Genomic DNA, 13,128 nt, shown 5'->3' on the forward strand with positions numbered 1-13,128 from the left:
ATATTATATCCTCATATACATGACATGTATATACATACATACTACCACAGCGGATCTTTCGAATTGAAGTTTTCCAAAACTTGCTGCTCACGAACTTAGACGCATAAAAAAAAAAATACGCGTGTGCTTAAATGCACTTAATTATATATATATATATATTAATACCGCTAAACACAGACCGTGTAGCGTGTGTGTGTGCTTGCGATCTCTGAGAGGAGGGGGTTCGGACGGTGCTTCGCTTGGACCACACACACACACATACATGATATAGTTTATACTATTTAGGTAGTATACCATCACAAACACATTGCATTTACGGTCATTAAAACACATTCGTACCATCATGTGTACGTAAATATATATATTATATATATATAGATAGATTATATATTATATAACATACTATTTGTAGTAAAATAGTACTGCTGTTATATACTGCAGCTAATGACCGTCACTACTACCGCTATTGCAGCTCTTCCTTTTATGTAGGTACTCGCCAATATATTATATTAGAATGTATATAATATAATAATAGTCTAAACACACACACATAATATAGGCATATAATATCATATATATTTACGATCGAGTTTGATCTCTATTCAGAATAATAATATTCACACACGCAAGCGAGGGTTACTGAAACAACACTCTGCTGCACTGCCTATAATATATGGGATAATAATATCTGGGTCACAATCTCGACGATACGCGCGGATCGGCTTCCGGTGATAGCCGATAATTATCATCGCGTATTATTATACGTACACGCTGGTCGTCGTCGCCCGTTAATAGATTTCTCCGCGGTCGTTTCCGCTCGCCACGACCGGACATTATTGCTCCAACGTGCGTATTGCTATTATATTACTATCATTATTGTTATGCGTATCTAAATGTGTACTGTAAGTAGGTATAGGTGCATAGTAAAACACATGCATGTTATAATATCGTAATTCCGATCGGCAGGAATTCCCACCCGCACATGTCGCGCTCTGCTTTATATTATATTATTGTAACAACGCGCTTGCATTACAATTATTACTATAACAATGTTATTATATTATTATTATGTATCTATCGTGTCTTCTACCTACGCGCATGACCTACCTACGTCGTCGAATACGAATTAAAAAGTAAATAAACTGGAGCAGCGCACGAGGCTAACCGCAGGGGTAGATAACGACGAACAATGCGCGTTGAATAAAATGTAATACAGAGCCGCTATGGACATTTTATAATATTATAACATTGTTGTTGTATGACATTATATCGTAATGTATAGTGCAGGTATGCATGGTGTAGGGACCAAAACAATTGTATCTAATCTGGAGTACGCTAGTTTTTCGAATCGAATTCAATTCTTTCTTGGGGTTTTTTTTTTTTTGTTCATTTAGCCCAAAAATGTAGTTACGTTGTACAATGGCCTCCTAATCTTCATCAGTCGGTGAACGGACATTCAAATCGACGGGTGACTTCTCACTGTAATACCACTCTGCGCACATTCTTTTCCATATATACATACTATTATTAATAATAGAGAGTACGTGTCGAAGATATCATAATAATACACATACCTGAAGTAGAAATCGTGATGACTCGAACGAACTACCTGGTCGTCTGTGTTATGTTCATCGCAGCATCGCCACTGCTGACGCCGCCGGTAAGACACGCACTCACAACCCCCAGAAAAACGATTTATTTCACCCTCTTTATTATTATTATAGACGTTTTTTTTTTTTTATTAACATCATTATATTGTTACTTATATCCATTCAGCTGCGCGGGGACTATAATATAATATAATAATGGCAGTACGTTGTGTGCCTTTGAATGAATATTATGTACAACCTTCGGAGAAATTCCACAAAAGACGGTTAGGTACATCAACAGGTATAATCGTCCCATTATTATTATTATTATATTACATAGGTGGTATAAGCATACATTTTATTATCCCCCCCCCTCAAAAAAAGATTTCCAATACACTTGAATATTTTCATAATATACTGTACGACGCATAATATATCAATATATTATTATAAGTTACTACAGACACAATCATATATAACTGAACAAAAACGAATAAGCATCCAACCTAACCAATATTTTCGTTTTCAGACATTCGGACAAATAAGGAATACAATACAAACTCGTTATTTAAAATTTTCTTTTATACATTTATTTGCAGTTAACACAAATACCACGAATTTAAATTTACAGCACAATATTGCTACAGCCTAAAGCACAATAAAAATATGATCAATCATTCGGGCTTCTGAAATGAGAAAGGTTACTAAAGAATATTGTGATTTTTCTTTTTATATTATAATTCAGTGTGATTCCTACTTGAATTTAATGTCCACAACTTTCACGAAATATTATCGGTATATCGTACATTACAATATTACTACTAATATACCTATACAATCCACCAGGAATGAATCTTGACACATCCTAAGAATGGGGGGAGGGGTTTTTTTTACTAGTTAATGCTAGTACCGTCTGTACTCAGTAAATGCTGAAATTCTTAATTTTATTCTTAATTTAATTAATTCTTAAATTTATTTTATTTTATACTAAACACGTTGTGTACATCCTAGGACAGGGATCGGCAACTTTGTACTTCATTATGTTATTTTCTGTAATAGTATTATTATTAATACAGACATTTATTTAATTTAATTTATCAAATTCAGATTATAGTTATATCATAATTCATTGAAAAATATTTTATCGGGCAAGTAATAATCGGTTAAATAATTTACTGTAATAAATATATTTTTTTCGTACTTTTAATATTGTAATTTTTAATATAAATTAATTGTAATAACTGAATAATTATTTTTATTTTTATACTGCTATTTTTAATATATAAAGATTTGAAAAAGATTTTTTTCACTGGACCTCTTTGATTTATTATTTTAATCTTTAGGACTCCAATAGAAATTACTTGCCGACCCCTGTCCTAGGATATACAAATTGACGTAGTAAAAGCTGCAGATTAATACACGACACATAACATTAAAGCGATAAGATGCGTGCAAATTATAATTATATATTATTAAAACAAACTACTGACAGTTATTTAAATTTTTATACAAAATAAAAATGCATTTAAAAACAGAATTATTATTTATTTGTTCATAAAAATTAGTAAAATTGGTGGATAGTAAGAAATAATTACTTACATTTTTATTATTTTAAATTTGTATTTTATTTGCACTTATTGTAGTATTATGTCATTTTAAATGCATTTTTATTTTGTATAAAAATGTATATGACTGTCAGTAGTTTGCTTTAATATTATATAATTATTATCATTTGTACGCAGCTTATCGCTTAAATGTTATGTGTCGTGTATTGATCAGCTTTTACTAAGTCAATTTGTATATCCTAGGATAAGTAGGATGTACACGTTGTGGGTAGTAAAAGTCCGAAAAAAATTAAGAATTTCAGCATTTATACTGAGTACAAACAGTAAAATCTAGAATTAACTACCTAGTAAAACCTAGGGTTCCCTAGTGAGATCGGGCATTAACGGTGATATTTATATGAAAAGTAGTTTGATGTGCAACACACTTCATACTTATTTATTAAGAAATCTATTATTATATGCGACCCATCATTCACCCGCCCCGCTAAACCGCCAATGCACTCTACGACTCAGACATGTACTGTGGTTATTACAGTATAGTTGAACAAAAACAATATAGTCGAATGCATAGTTTTAAAAACATTTTTAAATGAAAATAAATTTGAATATGCGTCAAATAACTTTCCAAAAAATAAAAAATAAATATATTTCGTCAGAGTGAAATTTTAATTTATATATTTTATATACTTTGAATAAAAAAAAAACTATACAGGGTGTCCCGTGAGGATTTACCCATTGCAATATCTTCCGAAATAATGGTGATATCGAAATTCTGGTCTTGTAATAAGACCTACAGGGATAAGAACTACAATTATATCATATTTTAATTGATTTTAATGTTTTGGTAAAAAAGTTAAAAAATTTATTTTTTTGTTTATTTATTTCCAAAAAAACTAAGGATGGCCATTTTTTAGAGTTTATTTTTATGAAGATATCGACGTTTCAAAATTTTATTTTCATTAATTTCCCGATTTTTAATATTTTTTTTAGTTTCGAGAAAAATTGCGAATTATTTAACACCGTAATGAGAAAACATGTGACCCGCCGCGCCGCGCGCATTCCCATACGGCCGGCCGAATACCTTCTATGTTCCTAATAGTTATAGATTATAATCATATTTTATTTCTTCAAAACTAGAAAAAATATTAAAAATCAGGAAATTAATGAAAATAAAATGTTGAAACGTCAATATTTTCAGGAAAATAAACCCTACAAAATGGCTATCTTTAATATTTTTGGAAATAGTTATTAAATAAAAAAATATATTTTTTACATTTTTTACAAAAACATAAAAATAAATTAAAAACTGAAATAATTGTAGTTCTTATCCCTCTGAATCTTATTATAAAACCAGAATTTTAATATCTCCATTATTTCGTGAGATATCATCACAATGGGTAAATCCTCGCGGGACACCCTGTAGAAAAGCAAAAAAATGTTTTGCAAAAAATACGTTTGAAGTTTAAATATGAAATAAATATATTTGTCTTTAATACACATGCCCTTTAATTGGTTTAGTTTAAAAAAAATTAGACTTTTCTATAACTTTTAAAAAAAAAAGGGGGATAATTTATAACTAAATGAAGGTATGCATATTTATATGATATAACATTAAAAAAATCTTCATCATAGAAACATTTACTCGCTGCTGCGCTGCTGCACTGCTACAGTGTAATTTAATATAAATGATCATTAGCCACATATATTTGTGTACGTATTCAAAACAGATTAACTGAGGCTTTGGGCTTGTGGTTGAAACCACAGTGGTTGAGAGTACCTTGTACAAACATTATAATATTATTTTACCTTTTATGCTGCGTTAGGTATACGATCTCCCACTGCACTGTTTCACCAAATTCAAAATATGGAACTGCACTGCAATAAAAAATGGTAATCATTGCCAAAATATGATTGCTATTACCAGAATATTTTCGGTTGCACCCATGACAACAATGTGTTTGGTTAAAGTTACAAGTTCCATTTGGTAAACTGAGTTTTGTCGCAGTTACAGTTTATTTAAGTTGTAGATGGATAATAAAAGTATAGTGATTACCAAACTGATTTTTACCACAGCAATTTGTTTTTGTAGTTACACTTGAATGCTCTAAAAATCAAGCAAAACGATCGGCTTAGATATTCGTTTTCACGCGTTCACCATACAAATTTTATGCCGACCAAAACTTAAAATTTGAAACATTTAATCGTATTTCGTTCGAAAAAAATCTATTAAGGTGTTTGCCTATTATATTATTACATAGGTAATACATATATATGCATGATATACAATTGCTGGTCCCATCTCCGAGAGCGAATAATTATATTTACATGCACAAACGCCGTTAACTAATTTATTACCAACGAGCATTTTAACAAAGCGCTGATATAATTTTTTCACGCGTCAACACTAATCACCGAGTCCGAACATCGAATTTTATCGAACCAAAGATTCATAATATAATAATACCTGATAAGTGATGATATTTCAAAACATTTTAGCAATGACAACCTGTCGTACCTGTATACATATATATATATATAATATATATATTATAATATATATACATATATATTATATTATTATTATACATTTTTTAAAGCTTTATAAGCTTCCAATTAAATTCATATGAACATAATAATAATACAAATATAACACAGTGTCGGGTGATACTTTAGAGACTTAGAGTGTAGATAATTTTGAATTTTACTTTTGCAATGTTATACAAAGACATATTAAATATATATATTAGTACCTACGTGCTTAATCCCAGGTGGAAAATGCCTTTTTCTTCCGGTTATAACTCCCCCGTACACGACGCGCGACGTGGTGACATATAATAAAACAATATATACGTATATGTTGTTATATATTATAACAAGTCTGCAGAAAACAGCAGTCGTGTGTATACGCGGAAACGAAAGAATATATATATATATATATATAATAATACAGTAGTTAGGTATTAACAGTTGACAAGGCTGACTTGTAAAAATGAACTTTGGAAATGTATATACGTGCCACGTCGTACAACATTATGTATTATATAGTTGTATTATTAATGGGCGTTCTTCGTTTTACACGCGCACAAGACTTAAACGGCGCTATGTAATAAAACTGCAATAATAATAATATAATGATATATCATCATAAATTTATGCCATTATAATATATGCGCGTGTTGATTTAGGTATGTGTATAGGAGGTATCTATCGATGTAAATACCGATATTTTGACCGTTAGACCGATGTGTATATAGGCTTAGGTACTCGCGTGCATATAGTATTATATTATATCGCGTGTTCATCAATCAATTTCGACGATTATTAACAAACATTTTTTTTTTTTCGAAAAACGACGTCACGAGGGTACAATTTATTAAATGCTAGAGTGACGAAAAAGGAAAAAGTTACAAAATATGTGCAATTAAGTCGATTGAAAAACCACCGATATAGTTTCCGTTAAATATATTATTATGATACGTCATACGGATACATACCTCCAGGCACCCTATGCATTATATTAATAATAAAATAGGCCCCTACATCCGCACACGGAACGGTTAGGCGTCGAAGTTTTCGTTTAATAATATTTTATATAAATTCACATGCATTACGGAAACGCGTGTGCTAGAAACCCGAGACGAATACAATTCCCTAAGTGCTCTGGAAAACACAATATTCTATTACAGTTGATGGGGTGATACGCATTGAGTTACAGTGTCCCAAATGCATTTGTCAAAACATCTAAGACTGAAACGCGCGTGTGTGCTTTTGAAAACAATAATAACATATATATACCACTATTGATGTACTGCTAAATAATTTATATTAATTTATAAACGACAGTTTTTTATGGTAAAAAAAAAAAATAGTTTTTTTGAGAAGTGATGAATTGACAATTTTTCGATTTCTTATTATCTTATTAATCAACTATCGTTATACCGTGCGCAAATGTATGATCGGAGGGTGAGTTTTACCCAATGCCGGACTACCGTATTATATAGACTATATATAGAGAGCTGCAAGCGGTTCTACGCTAAAAAAAAATTGTGGTGGTCATCATACCTAGCCGAGTCCCTAGAATTCTATAATATCATACACATTTTCAACTAAATATCAAATAATTCAAACGTAAAAAAAAAACATTAGTAATAAAAAAAAGTTGTTGCGACATTTTTGAATCATAATATTATAATATCAACATCAAAAATAAATAATTTCCAAACAATTTATGAAATACTCTAATTAACTGATTTAAGTAATTTACAGTATATAACTATAAAATATGTGGAAAAATGTGGGAAAGTGGAAACCAAAGGGAAAGGAGTTGATCACCCACTCCCCAAGTGCCACTACATCCAATAACAGCGCTCTTTCCATATACTTGTACAAGTAAAATACAGAGTTCTAAAATTATGTTTTTAAGTTTTTTTTTTCTGCTGCTAAAATATAATGAAACCACGTCTACAATTTTTCGGGTATTAATAGTGTACTATATTATAGCATGTAGTTTAGTATTCATCGATATTATTATTATTATTATTTTCATTTAATTAAGCCTCAACAACAAAGGTTATTGGCTATAAACATTAATATCTTTTAACACAAGTATGAAACATTAGCAATAATATATACATAACAATAATAATGGTATAAAAAAAAGAAATTGAAATATATCCATATAGATTATATATTAGTTGATATAGTTTAGTTAGTTTTAAATAATTAATTAATTTTTCTACGTTGATTGGCTGTAGACTTAGAGCTTCTTCCAGGTTGTCTTCTATATTGAGCTTAGATCTCATGTCGGTGAATTTACGGCAGTGGCATATTAGGTGTTCAACCGTGGAAGTTTCACCGCAAGTTTGGCATTGGTCAGGTTCAGATCTATTTATAAGGTGTTCTGAATTATTTTATCAGTGCATTATTATTATAATAATATAATACAGCAACTTAGATAATTAATACGCGAACACAATACTATAATAAATATATTTTAATCTATTATATAGTAATATTATAAGCATAACCGAAGAGTCACTTCAGTAGTTTATCTTATAGCGTTACATCGTATGAAAGATAAGTAATAATATTATATTCTCAGTCCGACAACTGCGTATTTTCATAATATATGTATACTTTATAATTGTAGTCAAGTAACCGAATACTCATAAACGTATTAAAAATGTTAACAACGTGGTGCTAATTTTTTCCATCTATCTCTCACCTTACAAGACATGGTAATTTTTTACAGTAAAAACTAATTGAATTCATGTATTTTCCGACCACTCCCTCCCCAATATGCGCCTGTTAAGGATGCCAACAGCAGCCATCCAAAATCTGTTGTACCTGTACCGCGACCAGTGAATCACTTAAGACGCATTCACATCTACGTCGTGTGTCGTGTCGATGGTCGATCAAATCACATTGTGATTGGACGTTACTTTTGTAGTATCACGATGTTATAAGTTATAACCCGAGTTACAATATCGACTTGAACCGATTATACCAAGAATTTACTCAAGTTTTAAGCCAATAAGGTTACAAGTTGTAGTAACCACAACTTTGCACACATGGCGTAGCTTTGAATTAGACTTTATTACCACTGCAGGACACCAACTCGTGATGGTATGGCATTTCCGTATTTCACATTTCCAAGCGGCGCCACGCATGTATATTGGTTATATTGCAGTATAATTATGGTTTCCGCACGGAAGCGTCGTTTAAATCTAATTTTTCACAATTTCAGAAACTCGTGAGTTCAACGTCTCGCCAGCATAGGTGGCTCAATTCTTAAATTTGCATTACCTCAAGTCAAAAACTTGTTCTAAGAACCTATAACATCCGATAAAAGTTATTTCAATAATAGTTATAGTTGTTCCGTACAGGAATTGTTTGAGTGGACTGTATTGATGCTGGTTCAGTTGTTTAGAGGATTGTTACGGAGTATCTGTACCGTGTGAGTGTTTTATACCGCGCAAGTCTGCCCGTGGTGGGTCTTGCTACGGCGTAGATGTGTCGTGAGTGTTCTATACCGCGCAAGTCTGCCCGTGATGGGTCTTGCTACGGCGTAGATGTGTCGTGTCAGAAGGTCCCGAACCGCGCAAGTCTGCCTGGGTAGGTCTTGCTACGGTGAGGTAGGACTGACTACTGACTGATTTTGTGCTCCGCACTCCCTTTTATAATCTTGGTCTCGCCTGCTGCGGCTCTGTGTACTAACATGAACCGCCCATGATTGTCTGTGGTTGGTTATTGCGTACGGTCACGTGACGGCGCTGGCCAATGCATTGGTTGTTGCCACCTTCGAAACCACGCCCACAGCAGTCCGATTATAATGCCGTTGTGTGTATAACGGTGTTGTTGCTGTAGTTGCCTAAATGGTGGTCGGTGGCTGGTTGTTGCTGTCGTAGCCACGCCTACCGTGATCTTGTGATTCGTTAAAGCGCTTGAAGATATGCAAACGCCGGCCTGGGATTCGCTAAGGCGCGCTGGCGCGTCCGTTCCGTTACAGAACACGGGACCGGCCGTTTTGCATGTTGTGGCACCGTAGCCGGCGTGCAGACCCGGCTCCTGCAGAGCGCGCGGGTCGCCGTACGCCCTTTGTTATGGCACCGTAGCCGGCGTGCAGACCCGGGCTCCTTTAGAGCGCGCGGGTTGCCGAACGCTTCGTCTTTGCTCACCGTGAGCCCTCATACTGTTACCAGTGGAATGAGCATTTATGACATTATACATAAATACTCTTCGCAGAATACACACGGGTCACCAAGAATAGTTCGATTGGGCAAGTTTGTAGCTATCGTGTACCTTATTGCGACCGGTGCTCTGTGGACCAGTCTGACCCGTGCTCTATATAATACATAGATCCGGCCGGTACAGTCGGCGGGAGGTTGGTAGCTCATGTACGCCTCCCGACGTCAAACGTGCCCGCCGTTGCAGCGTTTATTCGCGACGATCGACAGTCAGAGTGCCGACCGACTGTATTCCGAATCTCATGCTATTATGCAATCGTATTTTGGTCCCAACGGCCCCGTACAAATAACATACATATATTTAATAAAAGAAACTATATTTGATAATATTACCTGGGGAACAACACGACCCCGCGTGGCGTGAACAATAGTTATAGTGATGTATGTGGTATCTGCGATGATAATGATATTATATTAACTGTAATAATCACGTATTTACATTTCCTATGAATATGTCACAATTGCGTTTACGTTTGCTGTAGTTTGATGTTGTGCCGCCATGTTGGACATCGCATTTCTTTATATCTACTGAGGCCTCGGGTTTTATCATAAATGTTATTTTTTCCTATTTTTATATACCACACAAATACACAATACAATATTTATGGTTATGCTTATGACGTTTTAGACAAATTGTTTATCTCAAAAATAAATAGTTCCCAACAATTTCTGTGACATTGATATTAAAAAAATATGATGAGTGTGAATACGCGCGTAACGTATTGCACGAGTATAACAGTAGACAACAATATTTTTTTTACCAACTCATCGCAAAATAATATGATAAAAAATAATATTAATAAAACGAGGTATTATTAGACGACGACAACATAATATATGATTTTACTAATAGCCGAGGGCAAAAGAAAATATTTCTCAATTTAAATTTGATATTTGCGCATTTTATTAATGACATGATAATATTGCAACTTGTAGATATCAGAAAAAAGTGTCGGTTTTAACTTTTAATAAAATATGTTGATAAAGTAAATTCAAGTAATAATTGTATTATAATTTATAATCACTACCCATGTGAGCTTCTAATTTGAAGAGCTTCTAAAATGTATTTTCACCCGTACGGCCATGACTAAAAACCGTAATTGTGACATTAAATTTAATATATAATATGCTACAGCACAGCAGAGATATTATGCTATATGAAGATTCGAAAAACGTCGCCATCGTCGAGCTGATTATAATTTCACCGACGTTCAAACGCGTCCCCATCATATATATATATTATTCCAATGTAATCGAAAATTAAGTTACAGAACCTTTCTGTGCCGGTTTCAATGTCCGTAAGACATTTTATTATTGTACTACTGCGGCGTTTGGAAAATTGTTGTACAAAAGATATTACGAATTGGAATTTATTGCATCAATTGTATAGTTTGCATTTATAGCTTAATACGATTGCGCGCCCGAGGCCGGTAATTACATATTACATATTATACAGGGTGAACTATTTAACGTATATCAATGTTAGAGTAACACACTCTCGCTTTATTCTAAAAACTGTTATAACGTTTATGAATGTATATTTATTGGATTGTAACATTCGTTACACCTTATACATATATATATTGTATAAAGATTATACCCACACTATATGATTGACCAATACATAATATACACACTCAACACTTTCCTACCCGTGCACATAATTTACTTATTATTTAAATGACACACATCAGTTAGTTCGACAGTCGTCACCATCAATAGGAGCAAACTCACCAATACACTTATTAACAGCCATCTACATTAGTAAAGTATTATTTTTAATATAATAATTAATATGGTTCTATAAATCAAACGTGTCTTATTATTGATAAAATACCTCATACACGGTGCTCTAACCCTCATCTACGGAAAACTTATCCATAATAGGAATAGAAAACCTTCCCATGGGTAACTAATATCGTAACAATAGGTCCCCCGATCACGTTGCAGGATAATTATAAGTCATTGCAAGACAACATTTTTGGGAAAAAATTTTGAAAAATTACTACAAGAGTTTTTAGTTATTTAGTTCAAAGCAGAATAATTTTGGAGTACTTCGATGTTTAAAAATTGAATTTCGGACGAATCGTTTATGATGTACCTATATAAGTGTTTAAAGTTTACATGAGTGTATAGTGAAGTGGCAGTGGGGTACTCGCAAAATGTTGATCTACTATCATCTCATCAAAACTTTGAATACCAACTGATAAGTGATAATTAACAACCACTTGTTCAACATTTGATTTTTATAGATCGGAAAATTCTTGTTTGAACATTATATTACATTAATAAATGTATAAAATGTCATTCATAAGATTAAAAAACGATAGAAATAGTACAACACAAGATTTTTTTACAAAAATGTTTTGTAACTACTAATCAAAGTTATTTACTAATGATTTATAATAAACGTTGGTGTAGTTTTCTGAAATACAAAGATACTGTATAAAGAGGAGTGTCTTTTGTTAAATCAATCACACCATAAAATAAACATAATAATAATATATTAAATTTTAACGGAGAGCTTGTACGTGCCAATTTGTAGATTAGAAACATTGTTTTTTTACATTTAACATTACAATAAATTTACAACTATAAAATCCTACTCCGTTTACGGCAACAACTATCAATAATTATAAGTACACATATTATTATTCTTTGTGCACGCAAACTGTGGATTGATGCGTCGGAACATTTTAAGTGCGCGATAAAACTTATTTAAATTTCATACAATATGAATTAATGAAAATATGATTATAATATCTCAACAAAAACACTACGTCAACTCCGTGTAAAAAAACGCTAAGTAAAAAAAAAAAAAATATATAAATGCAATAAAATGTGTGATATAAGGTGGAATCTAAGTAAATAGTTTAATGAATAAAATGTATGTATAAATAATTAATTCAAATTTAATAAAAATTGGTTATTTATATTAATTTATAATATGAATTATTTTAACTCAAATTGATCCAATTTTGGTTTACTTAGCCGGAAACAATTTATTTATTGTAATGGTGCTTTCATTATTTATTACATAAACTATTAGTACTTGGCTATACATTTTTTAGACTGAATCTTCCGGCCAAGTAAGCCAAAATTGGATCAATTTGAGTTAAAATAATTCATATTATAAATTAATATAAATAACCAATTTTTATTAAATTTGAATTAATTATTTATACATACATTTTATTCATTAAACTATTTACTTAGATTCCACCTTAT

At 32.2% G+C, this 13,128-nt stretch overlaps 1 protein-coding gene across 1 annotated transcript in view; it reads left to right on the forward strand.

Moving 5' to 3' along the window:
* Positions 1-1,428: 1,428 nt before the first annotated feature.
* LOC107163358 (uncharacterized) overlaps positions 1,429-13,128 on the forward strand; it is a 53,152-nt gene continuing 41,452 nt past the window's right edge. Inside the window, exon 1 of the mRNA XM_015510737.2 lies at positions 1,429-1,660. Coding sequence (XP_015366223.1) covers positions 1,592-1,660 — 69 coding nt within the window. The 5' untranslated portion in view covers positions 1,429-1,591. The remainder of the gene's footprint in view (positions 1,661-13,128) is intronic.

The sequence above is a fragment of the Diuraphis noxia genome, unplaced genomic scaffold, assembly GCF_037042655.1.
Source record: "Diuraphis noxia isolate RWA-SAM2 unplaced genomic scaffold, SU_Dnox_SAM2 contig0002, whole genome shotgun sequence".
Classification (NCBI taxonomy): Eukaryota; Metazoa; Arthropoda; class Insecta; order Hemiptera; family Aphididae; genus Diuraphis; species Diuraphis noxia.